General features: G+C 53.7%; 8 protein-coding genes across 8 annotated transcripts; 5 read left to right on the top strand and 3 right to left on the bottom strand.

Moving 5' to 3' along the window:
- Nucleotides 1-387: 387 nt before the first annotated feature.
- Nucleotides 388-1702, bottom strand: HETIRDRAFT_434714 (uncharacterized protein; the record flags this gene model as incomplete). The annotated part of the gene is made up of 5 exons (XM_009549160.1): nucleotides 388-615; nucleotides 675-1097; nucleotides 1156-1336; nucleotides 1396-1423; nucleotides 1478-1702. The coding sequence occupies 5 exons, from the start codon at nucleotides 1700-1702 to the stop codon at nucleotides 480-482; spliced, it is 993 nt and encodes a 330-aa protein (XP_009547455.1). The 3' UTR covers nucleotides 388-479.
- Nucleotides 1703-1823: 121 nt separating this feature from the next.
- On the top strand, nucleotides 1824-2254 carry HETIRDRAFT_434715 (uncharacterized protein). Its single transcript, XM_009549161.1, has one exon. The coding sequence runs from the start codon at nucleotides 1996-1998 to the stop codon at nucleotides 2155-2157; it is 162 nt and encodes a 53-aa protein (XP_009547456.1). The 5' UTR covers nucleotides 1824-1995; the 3' UTR covers nucleotides 2158-2254.
- A 1536-nt stretch (nucleotides 2255-3790) lies between these two features.
- On the top strand, nucleotides 3791-7562 carry HETIRDRAFT_476447 (uncharacterized protein; the record flags this gene model as incomplete). The annotated part of the gene is given in 9 exon segments (XM_009549162.1): nucleotides 3791-4872; nucleotides 4892-5427; nucleotides 5482-5566; nucleotides 5621-5846; nucleotides 5902-6036; nucleotides 6325-6762; nucleotides 6842-6940; nucleotides 6995-7197; nucleotides 7256-7562. 9 exon segments carry the CDS (start codon nucleotides 4208-4210, stop codon nucleotides 7560-7562), a joined length of 2694 nt encoding a protein of 897 aa, XP_009547457.1. The 5' UTR covers nucleotides 3791-4207.
- Nucleotides 7563-7700: 138 nt separating this feature from the next.
- Nucleotides 7701-8476, bottom strand: HETIRDRAFT_46097 (uncharacterized protein; the record flags this gene model as incomplete). Its single annotated transcript, XM_009548646.1, has 4 exons — nucleotides 7701-7965; nucleotides 8033-8141; nucleotides 8208-8389; nucleotides 8445-8476. 4 exons carry the CDS (start codon nucleotides 8474-8476, stop codon nucleotides 7701-7703), a joined length of 588 nt encoding a protein of 195 aa, XP_009546941.1.
- A 727-nt stretch (nucleotides 8477-9203) lies between these two features.
- HETIRDRAFT_320411 (uncharacterized protein) lies at nucleotides 9204-10000 on the top strand (the record flags this gene model as incomplete). The annotated part of the gene is made up of 5 exons (XM_009549163.1): nucleotides 9204-9338; nucleotides 9394-9470; nucleotides 9523-9611; nucleotides 9671-9855; nucleotides 9908-10000. The coding sequence occupies 5 exons, from the start codon at nucleotides 9204-9206 to the stop codon at nucleotides 9998-10000; spliced, it is 579 nt and encodes a 192-aa protein (XP_009547458.1).
- A 1669-nt stretch (nucleotides 10001-11669) lies between these two features.
- On the top strand, nucleotides 11670-15539 carry HETIRDRAFT_440463 (chloride channel; the record flags this gene model as incomplete). Its single annotated transcript, XM_009549164.1, has 13 exons — nucleotides 11670-11985; nucleotides 12184-12632; nucleotides 12692-12899; nucleotides 12951-13124; nucleotides 13180-13312; nucleotides 13374-13467; nucleotides 13535-13687; nucleotides 13745-14307; nucleotides 14369-14438; nucleotides 14527-14707; nucleotides 14765-14922; nucleotides 15008-15110; nucleotides 15185-15539. The coding sequence occupies 13 exons, from the start codon at nucleotides 11670-11672 to the stop codon at nucleotides 15250-15252; spliced, it is 2670 nt and encodes an 889-aa protein (XP_009547459.1). The 3' UTR covers nucleotides 15253-15539.
- A 156-nt stretch (nucleotides 15540-15695) lies between these two features.
- Nucleotides 15696-15959, bottom strand: HETIRDRAFT_244205 (uncharacterized protein; the record flags this gene model as incomplete). The annotated part of the gene is made up of 1 exon (XM_009549165.2): nucleotides 15696-15959. A coding segment is annotated over one exon (264 nt), but the record flags the coding sequence as incomplete, so codon positions are not given.
- Nucleotides 15960-16667: 708 nt separating this feature from the next.
- Nucleotides 16668-17021, top strand: HETIRDRAFT_319564 (uncharacterized protein; the record flags this gene model as incomplete). The annotated part of the gene is made up of 1 exon (XM_009549166.1): nucleotides 16668-17021. The coding sequence occupies one exon, from the start codon at nucleotides 16668-16670 to the stop codon at nucleotides 17019-17021; it is 354 nt and encodes a 117-aa protein (XP_009547461.1).
- Between the last annotated feature and the right edge of the window lie 688 nt (nucleotides 17022-17709).

A 17709-nucleotide genomic window follows, 5' to 3' on the forward strand; every position in this document is an offset into this window, starting at 1 on the left:
GGTTGAAATAATGCCACGAAGGAAGCAACGTTACTGCTCTGAGTAGGTTCACCTGTGATCTTGAGAGTAGGATCCACAATGTACTTTTGAGAACCGTCAGAATCGCGCGAAATGTCTAGCCTTCCGATAAGCTATGTCCATTGTCGAAGGTCTTGCATCAACTTCTGGATTGCTGTAGGAACTAATTCGGGTAACTACAGTTGTGACTGTTTACTATTTGTACGCCCAAGTGTGTTGCGAGTCGAAGCTCATGGACATCAATTGCCCGTCATTTCGAGGAAATCAATCAGATTCAATGAGGACTGCAGGTAGAACGCGACGCACCTTTCATTGATGAATGAGATTTTGATCGATGATCATACTGGCCCGTGCACACTTTCTGTCTTTCAAGAATGGATGATGGTTATGATAGCTGTATTTTCAGTCTGCACCATTTCTTGAAATATATACAAGAATATAGCAATGGACCCGGACCTGGTTTACGAGAAAGCACCGAATGAACCAAACAACAACGTGATCCACCATCCCCGATAGAGAGCACGCCATCCTTCCTCAATCAGAATTCTCTTTCCACAGTCAACGAGACCGAGGTATGGATCCATCTCACTTCTCAGTCTAGAAAACAAAGACTGGTCAATATGAACACGAGCTTCAAAGGAAGAGCGTGTGCGCACCCAATTACGTCTTCTTCTGCGCCGTAGTAGTCTGCTACATCATCGACATCCTCTTCTTCTTCTTGAGAGACTGAATTGTACTCTGCAGAAGCGTGGTTGCGCTGGACGGCCAATCGGGTGGCAATAACCTCCAGAGGGCATAATATAATGGTGCTCATTATCACGAAGACAAGATAGATGAGGAGTTTAGTGGTCGAAATGTCTTCGGGACGAGGCGGCTCTGGACCCGACAAGGCGGGGAGGAGCAGGTGTCTCAGCGTGCGAAGGCCGAGCACAACATAAACAATATGCAAGATTTCAGCAGGGAGAAGGCCGGGGGTAAGGTAGAGGATCCACGGTCGGCGACGCTCGGTCGGCGTGAGTAGAATCCTCAGGGAGTAAAAAGGTCCGAGGTAAGGCAGACGGTGTGGAGTAGTGACTGCCCTGAGAGAACGGAAGAAACATGAGTGTCGGACAAATCAATTGAAGCAGCGAAACTAACCGATATGTGATTATGACAACAGGCAGGGAGATGAACATTAGGAATGCGGAGTAAGCGACAACGCCCAATGGACTTGTGTTCGGTGCGTTGTAAACACCGTGATTGCGAGGGCTCGAAGGAGATGCATCGAGGAACAGCACCGAAAATAGCATGAGAGCTACATTGGACAAAAGTGTAGGCACTGAGGAGCAATACGTGAGTGACAGATGGGGATTGCGGAAGACTAGGAATGAAACACACTCAATCCTTTGTACAGTCCTGCCCAACCCTTCCGCCCATGTCAGCCAATAAATGCATGGAAGTAATGTCATTCCTATCTCACCTCTAGCCTTCGCACCCTGCCCATCATGGTAAAGAAGCCTGTGACGACCGGGCCAGTATGCGGTTGAACACCATCTTCAGGGTCCAATTGCAGCCCCTTAGGATTGTAATTCGCCCTCAAACGCACGAGTGTTCCCGTAAGAGGTACCGATACCAGAAGAAATAGAGACAGAAAGACACAGAATAGTAGGAAAGTTATGATACTAAAGCCGGCGAGGAGGGGCATGGTGGTAGGAATGGCTGGGTTAGTTCGCTGTACTGCGGAAGGGGAGACGATCTATTTCGGCAGTGGGCGTGGGAAGATTGTACCTCAGCTGAATGGTATCACTCATGCAACCTGGGGCCACGTTGTCCTTCTTCCTCCTTACTCCCATCAGTCGACACCATGCCAGTGTGAAGCGCAAACGTTGTTGTCCATTCGAGAGTAACCTGTATCTGCCATTCCTTCATGCATTCTCTACGTTCCAAGTGGATCATGAAACCCCCTTCTGACACCACAATCCGTTGGTGGTTTCACACATGTCACCCCCTCTACAGACTAGCGTTCCGTATCGTTGTCTTCAGGATGGCATTATTGATCTATTCAATTTTACTCTAGACCTGCTACTACAGCGGCCGGTTTGGTCGAGTTCGAATTTTCTGTCTACTCGCCAATCAGTGCGATACCCTGCGTTATCTTGATCCGCCTCAATGCGCGACACCTTTTGTGCGCAATCGATGTCGTTCACATCTCTCTATTTTCTTTGGCATGCCTTTTTCTCCATGTCAGGACACTCATTTTTTCTTCCTCTTGGAAACCCTTTCATCTCGTTGCAAATTTCTGGAGGGATGAGCACATTATGCCTTCTTACTTGTCCCTTTTTTGTTTCTATTCGCCAGGTGGCTTTTGTCCTCGCAGGCGCCGTGATCTTCCTTACAAAGAATATGCTAACGCATGATTCATCGTTTCTGCCAGCAGTCGACAGGTTTGCATCTAGGAATCGATCACTCTTTCCTGCGATCCAGTTTCCATCGGTTGATAAATTGCCATTGCCGCTGGCTGAATCTCGTCTACTTCTTTTGCGCAGGATTCGGTGGTATGAACGTCATCTCGTCGAAGTGGATGTCAATGAGGCCTACCCCTCGCTACTACTGCTTATTCCCGACGATTCGTAGGCTTTCATCTACTATCAAAGTTTCTCCCCTGCTGATGACGATGACGACGACGATGGGATTTCATGGATAGCATCTTCTGAAGTGACAGGTATTGCCCCTGGTCCCCCTAATTCCTGTTCTACTGTGTTTTTGGTGTGCGTTTGCCACAAACTCTTTCATTATCCTCTGAGGATTGATCAGTGTCTATAGAAGTCAGATTCGTCCACGATAATTGAATCCTGTAGAATGCTTAGAGTGTGCTGTACGATGGGGCGTTCTTCAAGAAGCTTGCTATATTCTCGGGCGATGTGGAGATGATCAAAGTGTCAACACCTACGCACAGCTTAACGTGCTCGATGTTAGGTCCCTAGGAGAAAGGTTTCATAGAAGGTATCTTCGTCTCATCTACAGATCCTTGATGCGTTGGTGTAGTCTGGGCTCGTGGACCATTGCACATCGCAAGAAGAGCCTTGGTTAAGTGCGTGTACATGTTCTCCTCCCTCGCGCTAAGCCTGAGTATGCACATTAGGATCTGTTCTCGAGTACACCATGTCGACGTCCAGCTCGCAATCCAAGTCCATGAGCGAGCATTGCTCGCCGGTCAGGCGCCTCCAAGCTGTGAGGTTGCACTAGGTGGTACCGTATGTTGAGGGTTGTCTACCTCCATCCTTTCCATAGCCCTTGTCTACAGCCTCTTCATGTAATTGAACGAATTCTTGAGAATATAACCCGTTGTCCAGCCACAGTGTTTGACTCTCCGACGGCCTGTGGCCCTAAGTGTATTCAACTGCCTCACCGTCTTCGATTGCGCATCATCCCCAGCCCCATCACTGTCAACTTTGTCGCCGACCACTATACCCTTCACTTGCTCTCTTCTTCCCTTTGGAGATGTCTTTTGGGCAAGACTCTGCAGCAAACAGGGTTCGTATCTATGATAATCCAATCTTGAAAATCTACTTAATGCTAGATGTGGCAGAAAACAGCGCTAGAACAATTGAAGTTTAAGAAGGTCCAGCGAGCAACAACCAGCACTACAAGCTCAATTACACCGTCTCCCTCGCTCCCGTCAGGGAGGTCCAGAGCTGGATCAAATGCTCCGCCATCGCAATCGCGCGACGCAACGATGTCGTCGCGGTGGTTTGCGACCCCTGCATCGCCAAATGCAACCATTCTTGTACCAAATTCGAGTCCTCCACCCTCCTTGAGCTCATCCCACCACGCTCACCACCCATCACGTCCGGATCATCCCAATGACGTGGCCCACATCCCTGGCCTGTATCTCAATCCCTGGACGCAGAATAGCAGACAGGCAGCCGATAGCCTTTCCACCCCAAGTGGGTTCGTGGCGGCTTCAGCCTACAATCACGCGACTTCTTCGCGTTCTACAATTGGTATCGTTCGTGGGCGTGGGGAGATAGAGAATTCCGAGGAATCTGAGCCACCGCGAAAGCGACTTAACCATGGCTCACCATCGCTGGACTCGTTCCATGTACCCTCATCCCCCGATGTCCAACCTTTGGGTCAGAGACGCAATCGTGCTCCCGAAGTGGTGCCTGACCGTCGTTCAGGAGTGCAGTCATTTTCGTCAGATGAATCAATGCTAGAGTCCCATGAGCTCCCTAGCTTGTCGTCACGTATTGCACGTGGGACGCGACCCGACGCGCACGTCCGTCACATATCCGGAAACTCTACTTCTGAAACAGACGCTCCTCAATTTCGCATGTTTCGCATGACGTTCCCGGAGTACGAAGAGATGAAAGTACGCGCTGCTTGGAAGCAGGCTGGTGGGGAGGAAAAAGCTGCGATAGCTTTGTTGCGCGACCCAGACTTCAATCCGAACCGACCTTCTACTTCTTCATCAACCACCACACCCCCAATGACAGGCCGTGTCAAGGAACTTGTTGATGGAACAAAAGCAGAGCGCGCTCTTGTAAAACAGAAGGGGAAGAAATCCTTGATCTATGCAGGACGACCAGAGCTTGATGCCGAGCCTGTTTCGCGAAAAGATACGCCTCCTCCATCTAAACGCACATCTCCGTTGCCTCTGTCACCAGCTAGTCCTCAATCACCAGATATTGCTCCTCGGACTAGGCGCTTGAAGAGGAAGATTATCGAGTCCGACGAGGAGTCTGAAGCGGAATTATCTAGTGCCGATGAGAAACGCCAGAAACGCCGCGCACAAGAATCTTCCCCAGATGAACGTCGTGCCCTCAACTACTTCAATACTACTGGTTCGGAAGCGCTGCAGGAGTTGACAGGCGCGTTCGTAATATTTTCTTAGCGATACATCACATCTAACAGCACCTTATGCAGGCTGCACTGTTGCCCAGGCTGACTCCATCATCGCGTTGCGCCCTTTCTCCTCTGTGGAAGACGTCAAAACCAAACTCGGTCAGGGTAAGAAGAAGGCCGGACCAGCGGGGTTGAGTGCTCGCCTCTTTGACGACTGTGTCCGCATATTCCATGGCTACGGGACAGTTGACAACGTCCTTGAGGAATGTGAAAGAATCGGGGCAAAGCTGAAGGCGGCCATAGCCAAATGGACTGTTGGTACAGTCAAAGGCAAGGAAAAAGAAGGCTCTTCTAGGCCCTCCCCCGATTTATTCGTTGCCTTGCCAGAAGATTCCTATGAAGAGGGGGCACTCAATATTCGAACACTGGGCGCTTTGAACAATCGCACATCCAAGGACTTCCTCTTGGAACAGCCTCATGCACTCTCTGCGGATACAAAGCTCAAAGATTATCAACTCACGGGGCTCAATTGGCTTCGTCTCTTGTACAACAGCGGGTACAGCTGCATTCTAGCCGATGAAATGGGTGCATATCTCGTCTTTTAATTGCTCGTAGAACAAGGTGGCTCATCCCTTGCAGGTCTGGGCAAGACCGTCCAGGTCATCAGTTTCCTCGCACATCTCAAGGATCAGGGGACCAAGGGTCCTCATCTCATCGTCGTTCCGTATGTCCTTGAATATCCTACGAAGATGTTCTCTCACGTACATCCACTTCCTAGATCCTCGACGTTGGAGAATTGGGTCCGAGAGTTCAAACGCTTTGCACCCTCAATATCTGTCCAAACATACTATGGCAGTAAAAATGACAGGCAAAGCTTGAGAGACTATCTCAACAATTCCCAAAGGAAGGTGAAAGAAAACGGCTGGGAAGTTCTCATCACCACGTACAACCTTGCGACTGGAGACGACAAGGATCGCAAGTTTTTCAGGCATACGGAATGGGATGTATGTGTCACAGTTTTTCGATGTAATGTTTTAATTAATTCCTTCGTTGTGTTAGACGTGTATATTCGATGAAGGGCATATCCTTAAGAATTTTGATTCCCAGCGCTATCGAGCCTTGATGAAGAATCGATCGAAGTGGCGGCTCTTGTTGACAGGAACCCCTTTACAAAACAACCTTCAGGAATTAGTGGTACGTCTATGAACGTACTCGCATTGTAGACCTTGTCGAATTCTACTGACTGGTCCTGGAATAGTCGTTAATGAATTTCATTCTGCCTGACCTACTCGCAGCTTCGTTGGATTCATTGCGCGATGTGTTCAAGACTAAGGGGGATTCTAAAATCACATTGCTTGCTCGAGAGCGTGTCTCTCGGGCCAAGAGAATGCTGACACCGTTCGTGATGCGTCGACGCAAAGATCAGGTATGATCATTCCTCTAGATGGCTGTGGCTGTGATCTAGTGCTCACTGGCTTCCAGGTATTGAAAGATCTTCCGCAAAAGTTCGAAAAGATAGAATGGTGTGAGATGACCACATTGCAGCGGTCGATCTATGACGACGCTCTTCAACGGTCACGGAAAACTATCTTCGACCTGGAAACTCCGACGCCCGGTACGGAGACTCCTCCGACAACCAACGGGCGAAGCAAGGCGGTGAAGAAGATCAAAACCAACCCAAGGCCCAAGGACAAGCTATACTTAGAGAACAGCTCGAACGTCTTAATGGACCTTCGGAAGGCTGCATCGCATCCAATGCTATTCAGGACTATATTCACGGATCAGACCTTGGACGCCATAACCAAATTGTTGCTGAAGGAGCCGGAGTTCCAAAAGAGAGGGGCGACGGCACAGTTCGTGAAGGAAGACATGGAAGTTATGACGGATGCGGAACTACAAGATTATCTCGCAACGTACAGAGTGAGTCCTGCTCTCGTGTAACTTGAATTCCTCGCGAAATCTCATCTCACAATGTCAGTCCACACGAAAATTTCTCCAGAAGGAGGACTGTTATCTCCAAGCTGGCAAAATCCAAGTGTTGCTCAAACTTCTGGACCAATATCGAGCTGAGAAACGGCGCATTTTGATATTCTCTCAGGTACTTCGGCCCTTCTCTTGGGTACAACAGGGTTCCTCTGACCCGTCGCTGTAGTTTGTTCAGATTCTGGATATCTTACAAGCTGTCTTCAAGCACAAGAAGATCAAGTACCTTGTATTGACCGGTTCTACCGCTGTCGATGTTCGACAATCGCTAGTAGACGAGTTCAACGAGAACGAGGAGATCACTGTCTTCTTGCTGTCAACCAAGGCTGGTGGAATGGGAATCAATTTGACAGCCGCTAGTGTCGTCGTCATGTATGCTTCGCTTTCAAGTTGTGCGATTCGACAAAACTAATATCTGCATGCAATTTAGATTCGACCAGGACTTCAATCCTCATAACGACAAGCAAGCGCAAGATCGCGCCTATCGAATAGGGCAGAAAAGAGACGTTGATATCGTCAAACTGATCACTCGCGGAACCATAGAGGAAGATATGTTGCGCCTCGGCCAGACGAAGTTGGCATTAGATGAGGCCGTCGCTGGTGAGGCGTCCGGCGGAGACAGCGGAGAAAACACGGAAAGGGAGATGAAGACGTCATTGATGAGTGCGTTGAGGAAGCAGTTGGCGAACAAGAACATGGATGAGGGGACAAAAGACGGCGGCGATCTAATAGAGTGAAGGACTCCTCGCTGGGACGCTGTTCCTCGATCTGCGCACGCTTGGCCTCTGGAACATGTACCTAATCTAATTTTTGTCGCAGTCATCTCATATGTATAGCTACGGGACCTAGCAACGCATCATTGTCGAATTCGATTCCTATGGAAATACAGACAGGCCTCTGACGAGCCGGTCCACACTGGCACGGAAGTACTCATTGTCGATCCCTCGCTCTCTGGAATCCATGGGTACAAGAGGGTTGCGCACGACGTACTCGAGAAACGGACCGGTGTGTATGGATCGTAAAACAAACCGAAGGGACTCCGCACCAGGGTCGCTAAGCATGACGAACTTGTACCCTGAGAGTATTTCGTACAGATGGAGTTTGTAGGCGGAAGTCCAGTAGCTGACGAACTGCTCGTCCCTACAACCGTGACGGTGGTGCGATTCAGAAGATGCAGGTTATGTAGTCCAGGCGCAGTCCTACGCACCTTCCCGATATCCTCTTTATCATATTTCGGAGGGACAGTATAACCCCGTACACGAGCTTGGCTTCCTCGTCGAAGGGAAGGCCGATGGATGCAGTCGGGGCAGAAGGCACTCCAGTCGATTGTGTGAGTAGGAGAGGAGAGGGTGTTTGCGTATCATTTACAGCCACCAGGACACCAGATGTAGACACGAGCGTATTTCGTGGACTGGAGAACGGGGTATTACTTCCCGAGTTCGGCTCAGAAGATGTAGAGACGGGGGAGAGGATGCGCGAGACGCCCGGGAGGAGACCGCCCTCGGCAGCTGCCCGTGGGCGTTTGGTGCGATGCCAGTCCTGATAGTAGACACAATTGCAGTGCCTTCGGGGTGCGTGGATAAGCTGGTGTGATGAGAACAGTGTAGGTACAAGTTCACCGGTCGTAGATGTACAAGCTGAAGATAGTCATTGCGATGCTGAGGGTGGCAAGCTGGCGAGATTGATTCGTCAGTGTAGCCAGAGACGATGGAGAAGTTAGAAATACCTTGACTTGAGATGAGATCGATGAGAGATCAGTAATAGTGCGTGAGTCTGCTTGAGTTACTTTCAACCATGAACTTGGAGACGATATGTGCCAGATTTGGGACCAAATATGTATGATGTAGCTGGTCGACGAAGACAAATTGAATCTGCAGCGGGTTTGTGAAGGATTCTTGCTTTTATACTCGAGACGGAACAGGACGGAATATACTTATCATCGATACCTTCAGATACAACCCAAGGGGCGTGCTGCGAAAGAATCCATGCCTTTGAATGGTGGTGCGCCTAGTCGTTCAATTACACAATACCTCCATCTGGTCCCATGACGGCCTTTTGCTTCGCTTCTGTCACTCAATTCTTGTATCTTTCGATGCGCTCGTCCAGATTTGAGCGTGCATGATCCCCTCAAGAAGAAAAGAAAGAATTCGTCCACTGGGGGAAACAGGGCTCAAGGCGTGTCTCAAAAGCAGAGGGGACGCCTTCGCAGCCTTCCAACGATGCCCTTAGACCTCCTTTGACGTTCTCTATGAGGTATGCAGCTTTAGTGTGTTGTACAGTATACGAAGCTTCACCGATACGATATGATGTAGATTCTCAGTCATTTATTGGCAGCAGACCTTATCAATCTCTCGCGCGCAACCAAGTCATTCCGGAAAATGTTGATGTCTCGTCAGACGGCCTTTCTGTGGAGAGCATCATACGCAAATGCATCTAATGACGTGCCAACTTGCCCAGAAGATATGTCGGGGCCTGCTTGGGCAAGCCTCCTATTCGGAGGGGCTATATGCCAAGTACGTTGTATCATGATTGTTTCATATATCATCTCATGACTGTGTGTTCGTGCAGTATTGCGGTGCTAGACCAATCATGAAGGTCATCTTCGTTTTGCGCCGTCGCGTGTGCAACTCGTGCATGAAAACTCAGTAAGGAAGGCTTCTTTGTCTAGAAATTGTCGTAATTACCTATTATATGCAGCCTTGATACCCCGGAAAAGTATATCGCAGAGATGAAGTCGAAAGCTCCTTTTATATGTGAATTCACGGACAGCCTGCCTTATACAGATTGTTAGTCATTCCGTCCCTCTCCTACGACTCCCACATCATTTAGGCTTCTACAATCTCAGACGTTCTCAATAGCCATGGCAAGATGCTCTTGGGGGAATACTGGTGGGACGAAGATGTTCGAGCTTTGATTGGCGAGCTGAGCGCCATCTATCGACGTATCTCTGCTAAGCCATTGTACGAGCAAAAGGAGATCATGCAGGAATTGCGAGCCACCAAAGAAACGGCCTTTCAAGCGAGGATGAACGTCGGTCGACATGCTCTTGTCTCACCGTATTCGCTCACACATATTCGCGTAGCATGCAACGATCTGCTCTGAATGGGTACAGCGGGTGGAGCTGGAGCGAATCAACGAACTCAACGAACTCAGGAGCAAGCGCATTGCCGAGTAAGCTGTTGCCAGCCATTATTCAATAGTACTCTCAAGGACGTACTCTCACGATCTTGTCTCGCCGCCGTGCGTTCGGCTACACCAAAGACGATGTCAAATCTATCAAGTTACACGAAGAAGTTAATGTCAGTAAATCCTTAACCAAAAGAGATGAGTGCATCCTCTGCTTGGTATGGGTCGCACAAATGATGGATTCTGCAGCATGGCAACACATATGTCCGATACTAACCACCGAACTTGGCAAGATCAAGGGCGAAAGATTGACATGGGAAGCTAGACAGCGCGAGTACAAACCCAAGGGAGTGCTCACACAGGGGTTTCTCGGCCACGTTCACACTCTACCATCTACGGCAGTGTTGCTTCCGCCCAGCGATGAGCTGGATGAGGGTGCCCCGAAGGATATCTTGTCGTTAATTGAAGAAGATACAGATATCACAGATCAGTTTACAGAGCGCATCGCATCCGAGCTGCTTTGCCTTCATAGCTTCGTTTAGGACGCTCACAGAGCAGCGCAAACAGATTGTTTTCAATCTGCTTCCTTGAGTCAATGGCGAGTCATCTTCAAGTCACGCTTTTCATGCACCTGGTCAAGCCTTGACCCTCCCCCCCCCCGTCGATGCCACTCTTCATCTTGCCGCCTCGATTTTCGAGCATGAATGCAACTCCAATATGTGGATCTGTTCGCGCCGCATCCTCTGTCTTCTCAGCTTCAAAAGCTCGTCCCACACGGGGATGGAGGCTGTTGCACATCGCTGTCGTCGACGACGGACACTTGCAGTCATGCCGAAATACAGCGAAAAGGGATCGTAGGCCGCTCAGCAGCTGCTTCAGCTGTTAGGTCTCAACCCTACCACCACAACTGCCCTCGAGATGGACCGTCTGAACTCGCTGTTCATGTATAAGACCTGCGAAGAGGAAGAGCTATATGCTTACATGGATGAATACGAGGGGCCCGATCATCAGGGTGATATCGGGATCACCTGGCGGGAGTGTGTGGGTGGCTTTGGTTATATAGTGTATCGTGGAATATGCTAAGCTTGATAAAAAAAGGTGGACTACGCGCTTTACAAACATTCAGATGCAGGTGCTCGGCCAGCTGCATGGATAATTGTTTGTGGAGCAGAGGCCGAGAGGGTTCTCAGTAGGGTGGCTAATAGGGTGCCTGATGCTCTTGATGATTCACGGGGTTGCATGCACTGCGCATATCACACTCAAACTCGGTGTTTATCAGATTGGTTCTCCCGTTCGCGAGTTGTCGCGCATCTATTATTGGAGTCAGCCTGCCCGAACGACTCGCTTTGTTGTCCGTGTGCACGGCGCTGATATCCATGTTTATCTCCTTGAACGTGGTTGGGATCGAACCTTGACGGACACAATATTTCCAATCCCACCGAGGGCGATGATATATTTTACAATCTTCGTAAGAATCGTCGAAGGGTACTCATGCGAAACGGAGACAAGCTACGTTGCCATCTGCATGCAGTGGTCGCGAAGGAGGTGTGACGCTTGATAATGACGCGAAAAATTCCAGCATAGTGCTTTCTAGTATTTACTGAAGCAGCGGCAACATTGCCTACGGTTGCCACAATGTAGACTAGCATCCAGTACTCTTGCCACTTGCCTGCATGTGGGGATGAGTCCAGGACCCTACAATAAGGTTAGGATTACGCATGTTGGCTGAGGTGCTGGACGCGCCGAGGATGTCCAAGACGACGATGCCCGGGCGAGAGAGGGACACTTCGTCGTCGGGGACAATCGAGACCGACATGCCCTCCGGACCCCTCAGTGGGCCTTCCAACACCACCTGGCGCAGGAACCGTCTCCTCCGTATTGGCGCAGAGTCGCCTGCAAACGAATTGCTCGACGAGTCTGCCCCACTCACCCAGCGGCGACCCGGTCTGCGCATGCACCACTCATCCTATGGCACTCTGCCTCTCTCCAACCAGGCAAACTCCTCTGCTCGACCGTCATTTCGCACTCGTCACGGTCTGCCTGCCCTCCCGACCTTGGCCGTTCATCCCCGCACATCCATCTCCAACCCCGCTACTCCTCATCCTCTCTCTGCTCCCTCGGAACGCTCATACTTTCGTATCAGCACACAGCGTCCCATCTCCGCCTACGATGCGCCTCTTGCTGTCAAGTCGTCCAAGTCCGACGATCTCCTCACCACACCTGATGATCTAGACGCCAAGACGAACGGCGTGCGCGTCTGGTACTCATCGTTTTCCTCGATTGACTGGCTCCACGACGCCATTAAAGACTCTGCGCGTCTGTACCGTCTGAGGAGGCGAAAATCATTCCGCGGCCGTGCTCGCAACGCCTTTGACAGGTCGATCGGCTGGCTCATCGTCTCCATCGTCGGATTCCTCACAGCGATCGCTGCATTCCTCATCGTCCGTGCGGAGCAGTGGTTGTTTGATATCAAGGATGGCTACTGCGGCGAGGGGTGGTGGAGGGCGAAGCGCTTCTGCTGTCAGCTTGTTGATGAGGACGATCTGCTCCGCCTAGTCGCTGTGGCGGGCCCAGCCGACGCATGTCGTGCTTGGAAGTCCTGGGGCCAACTTCTCACCAAACGTGACACGGAGGATGCCACTGAGGAAGCTATCGAATACGTCGCCTACGCTGCCTTTGCTGTACGTCACTGCCCGCCTATCTCGAGCCCTGACACCTGAGACATTACCTTTCTGCTCAGCTCCTGCTCGCACTCGTTTCGTCCTTGCTCACAATTTGGCTAACCGCATCCACATCGTTTGTCACTCGCAAAGACTCGGGCGTTCTCTCTCCCGATTTTGACAGCGATGCGAAAAACGCGGCTAGACACACGGATCCTCCAACGAAGCGCAAGGTCATGTACTATGCTGCAGGGAGCGGCATTCCAGAAATCAAGACCATCTTGTCGGGTAAGGGCTTTCTCGCGTTCGCTTATGTCTCTCTGCTGATTGTTGGCACAGGTTTCGTGATTCACGGCTACCTCGGCGGACGCACCCTGTTCACCAAGTCGATCGGGCTTGCGCTCTCGGTTGCATCAGGCCTATCGCTGGGCAAGGAGGGCCCGTTCGTGCACATCGCGAGTTGTATCGGCAACATCGTCAGCCGGTACTTTGCCAAGTACGAAAACAACGAAGGTGCGGGGCGTCACATTCTACGTCACGGCCACTCGTTTCTGATATCTGCTTGCAGGAAAACGCCGAGAGATACTGAGTGCCGCAAGCGCTGCGGGTGTTGCCGTTGCATTCGGTGCGCCGATCGGCGGTGTGCTGTTCAGCTTGGAAGAGGTATCGTACTTCTTCCCTCCCAAAGTCATGTGGCGAAGGTGGGTGCTCCCGCAAAACGATCAATTTTTGGGACAGAGATAGATCCGCCTATTTTTGCAGTTTCTTCTGCGCGATGATCGCGGCCATCACGCTGCGCTTTTTGGACCCGTTTGGAACTGGAAAGCTGGTGCTCTTCCAAGTGACGTACGACAAGGCGAGCCTCGCGCATGAATGGATCTGCCGTCGGGTTCTGACCATCTCAACCTGGCTCAATTTCGCAGGACTGGCACGCGTATGAGTTGATCCCGTTCCTCCTCCTGGGCGTTTTCGGTGGCGTGTACGGCGCGTACTTTTCGAAGCTGAACTATCGGTGGAGTCGCGACGTCCGGAACAAGACGTGGATGAAGACGCACCCGGTCGCGGAGGTGCTGTTGGTAAGTCTCAGCTTGGTTGCACGTCGGGTGCGGATCGCGGTCGCTCATGCTTTACAGATCACGAGCGTGACGACGGTGCTCTGCTTCCTGAACCCGTACACGCGCATGGGCGGCACGGAGCTCGTGTACAACCTGTTCGCCGAGTGCCGCACGGGCTCGGCCAACACGCACTCGGGGCTCTGCGTGCTCGGGCCAGGGACGCCCGTGTGGCCCATCGTGCGCGCGATCGCGACCGCGCTCGTCGTCAAGGCCGCGCTCACGGTCGTGACGTTCGGGATCAAGGTGCCGGCGGGGATCTTCATCCCGACGCTCGGCGTTGGCGCGTGCGCGGGGCGCATCATGGGCATCGGCGTGCAGTGGGCGCAGTGGCGCTGGCCGGGCGCGGCGGTGTTCGCGGTGTGCGGGGGCAACCTGGACTGCGTGATCCCGGGGCTGTACGCGATGGTGGGCGCGGCGGCGGCGCTGTCGGGCGTGACGCGGACGACGGTGTCGTTGGCGGTGATCATGTTCGAGCTGACGGACACGCTGACGTACGCGGTGCCGGTGATGCTGTCCGTGCTGGTGGCGAAGACGGTGGCGGACGCGCTGGAGCCCAAGGGGATCTACGACTTGGTGATCGAGTGCGTTCGCTCTGCGCTTGTTGACTTTTCCGGTGGGCTGATGCGGTTTGCGTGTACGCAGTCTCGCGCAGCTGCCGTACCTCGATGCGAAGCACGAGTACCTCTGGGGCGGCCTGCAGATCAACGACGTGGTGCGCGTGGCCTCTTTTCCCGCGTGGTGCGGCGCGCGAGTTTGTTTCTGACGTGTCGTGTTTTGATCCCGCGGGTGAGCTCGCGCAGATGGACCGCGAGGTGGACGTGATCCGTGTGGACGACACGACGGTCAAGGGGCTGCGCGACCAGCTCTTGGCGCTTGTCGGCGCGGGCGACGCCGACGGCGGGTTCCCGATCTTGCGGCAGGACGAGGGTGGCTCGCGCATGGTGGGCTTCATCGGCGCGAGCGAGCTCGAGCACGCGCTCAGTACGTGCATTCTTTTCCGATGTCGTCTCTGTGGTGAGTTGCTGAGGGCGCCGGCAGGTATCGTGGCGGACGAGGCGGACAGCGCGGTGCATTTCCAGCGGGAGAGGCGGTTCGGGTTCGGCGAGGTCTCGTCGTCGTCCATCTCGTCGCTCACGACGGCCGAGGTGGGCCGGGCGGCGGTCGACCCGTTCGATTTTAGCGTGTACATGGACCAGGTGCGTGAGGCGGCGCTGGCCTGTTCTTTGCTGCTGGCCCGGCGGAGTGTTGTTGCTGACGCGGACGACGTGTGGGTGCGGGCAGGCGCCGTTGACGGTGCAGGTAAATTCGCCGCTGGAGGTCGTGCACCAGTTCTTCGTGAAGCTGGGGGCGCGGTACGTCGTCGTCTTGGACGCGGACGGCTACTGTGAGTCGTCGTTCTTTTTTTCTTTTCGTCTCGCTGCGCTCGTGGGATTTGGACACTGATGACGTGGAGCGCAGACGAGGGTGTCATCGACAAGAAGACGTGGCTCGCGTTCTTGGGCGGGATCGAGGAGCGCTCGGCGTGAGATGCGGCGGCGCGAGCGTGGTAAGTGTGCTCGAGCAGCTCGACCGCTGCGGAGCTTTCTTTGTGGGTTTTCTTTTTCCACAGCTGTACAGGATGGAGGATGGAGGCGCGTTTGCGTTCACGTCATACCCTTGTTTTTTTTTTCTTTGTTTTCGATTGGCGGGCACGCACTTGCTGTTCTCTCTTCTGTGGACCGTATCGTCATCATTGGAGGCTAGTCCTGCCGGACACGCACGTCACACACATATGTACATCAATCCACGTTTTTATTTGAATATCGTTGTGATCAATCGTGGACGTGCTTCGTATCCTGCCGTGGATAGGGGGTAATTATGGAGGACATCGCGTCCGTACTGGATGCCCCCGCCGCGCCCGACCTGAACCAAGGGTTGTTTCCACGTACACATCTCCGCGTACACGGGCGGACGGAGAGCGAGAGTCCGGTCAGAAGTCGGAGACGCGGCCTTTGAAGCTCCAATCGCCGCCGTCCTCGGCCCAGCGGCCGACGGGCTCGCGCTTGGGGCCGCCGCGCTCGCCGGTGGCGGGGTTGACGTCGCCGGTGAATTCTGCGCGGAGGGGGGCGGGGGCGTCGGGGTGGACGTCGGGGGCGTGGGAGGTGGGTGCGGCGGGGGACTGGGCTTTGCGGACGAGGTCTTCGAATTCGCGTTGTTGGGCGGCGGGGAGGGGAGGGGGGCCGGGGCGGGAGAGGAGGGGGTCTGAGGAAGAGGAGGCGCGGGGGAGGGAGGAGGAGAGGAGGCGCGTGGGGAGGCGGGGGCGTGGAGGGCGCAGAGCGAGGCGGGGGCGGAGAGCGAACATTGGGGCAGCTGGGTTAGGTGGAAAGAGGACGAGGTTGGTTGGTTGCTGCGAGCCCGGCGATGCACGCGCGGCTGCGAAGGTCGGAGGGGGACGTGACTAACGACGGCGGTGGGTTGGATGACGGGGCTGAGTGAGCGTGGGCAAGCCAGGGCTGGACTGAGGAGGTGTGAGTCAGCGTGGGAGATGCCGCCCCGCTCCGCGCGTCAGCAGCAACGGACGGCTAGAAGCGGAGGCGTTGGCGTTGGCGTGTGCTCCAAGGACGGTACAATCGAGGTGGCGGCAGCAGATCACGCAGGGCGGTCGTCGGATGTCGCGTCTGGCGCTGATCGGAACGTGCGGTGGGCACGAGCAGCTCGAAGGGTGGCAATGCAGAGGGAGCTGGGGAGAGGAGAGGAGAGGAGAGGAGAGGAGAGGAGTGGCGGAATCAGAGGTCAATAATTTGCGCAGCAGGAAGGTGTTCCTGATCTTGGACGAAGGAGGACCGATACAGCGCGCGGACGTTTAATCGGTTTATTCATTCAATGCACATCCTTTAGTCTCCTTCCGTCCTCAACACTCCATCGTCCCTCGTCGCCCCTCTCTCCCTCCCACTCCCTCTCCATGCACTCCCCCTCCCCCTCCTCCTCCTCCTCCCTTCGCCCCCACCCAACAAGTCCCGTCCGTCCCCCACCCGCACCACCTCCAAACCCCCCACCACCACCCACCTCTGCCTATGGCAAGAAACGCAAGGTCGAGCGCGCCTGCGACGCCTGCCGTCGTCGCAAGACCCGCTGCGACGGCCCAAAGATGCCCGACAACGTCTGCTCCACCTGTATATCCAGCCGCAGAAAGTGTACCTACATGTCCGTCTCTCTCCCTTGCCTCTATCTCGCGTATCACCCCGCTCACGTCCCCACGCGCCCCTGCACTACCCCTAGAGAAGCTTCGAAGCCCAGAGGCCCGCCCAAAGCGTGAGTCCTGCTCCACTTCCCCCACTTCGTCCTCCGGACCTTCCCTTTCCGCCCCCGTGCACGGCCAGGCTCACACATTGTCTTCTGCCAGATATATTACTGGCTTAGAAGACAGGATAGAGAAAATGGAGACCCTTCTCAAGCGCGTGAGTCGTCTCTCGCCATCTTCGCTGCCCTTGCTCTTCCTTGCCGGACCTTGTGGCAACCACTCGCCTGCTTCCGCCTCGTTGAATTCATAAACACCGGCTACCAGGCTCGCCAGGGTACCGTTCTCAATCTATCCCTATCTGTACCACGTATCTATGCGCCCAATGTGTTCTCTCTCCCCGCATCCCGAAAACTAACGCTCTCTTTCGCATCTGAACGCGTGCTGACCCCTCCCCCATCCCTAGCTACGCCCGGAATCGGATTTCTCGTCGGAGCTGGGCCCCGCTCTCGTCCGCGACTCGTGGAAAGCAGACCAATCGTATCCCTCCCTCGCCCATGCCCCTCCCTCCGCCAGCACCTCCGCCCTCGACCTCGCGCCCTCTTCCATCGAGCACAAACCCTCCCTCGTGTCCCTCGTCCAGCCCCTCCATCTCCCCACCATGACCGTCCTCCCGAAACTCCGCAAAACCTCGCCTCAGCTGTCTGAGACCGCCGCCGCCGACGCCGAGTACGACTCGTACCCGTCTTCCGAAGAGTACCAGTCG

Source organism: Heterobasidion irregulare (genome assembly GCF_000320585.1).
Source record: "Heterobasidion irregulare TC 32-1 unplaced genomic scaffold scaffold_06, whole genome shotgun sequence".
Classification (NCBI taxonomy): Eukaryota; Fungi; Basidiomycota; class Agaricomycetes; order Russulales; family Bondarzewiaceae; genus Heterobasidion; species Heterobasidion irregulare.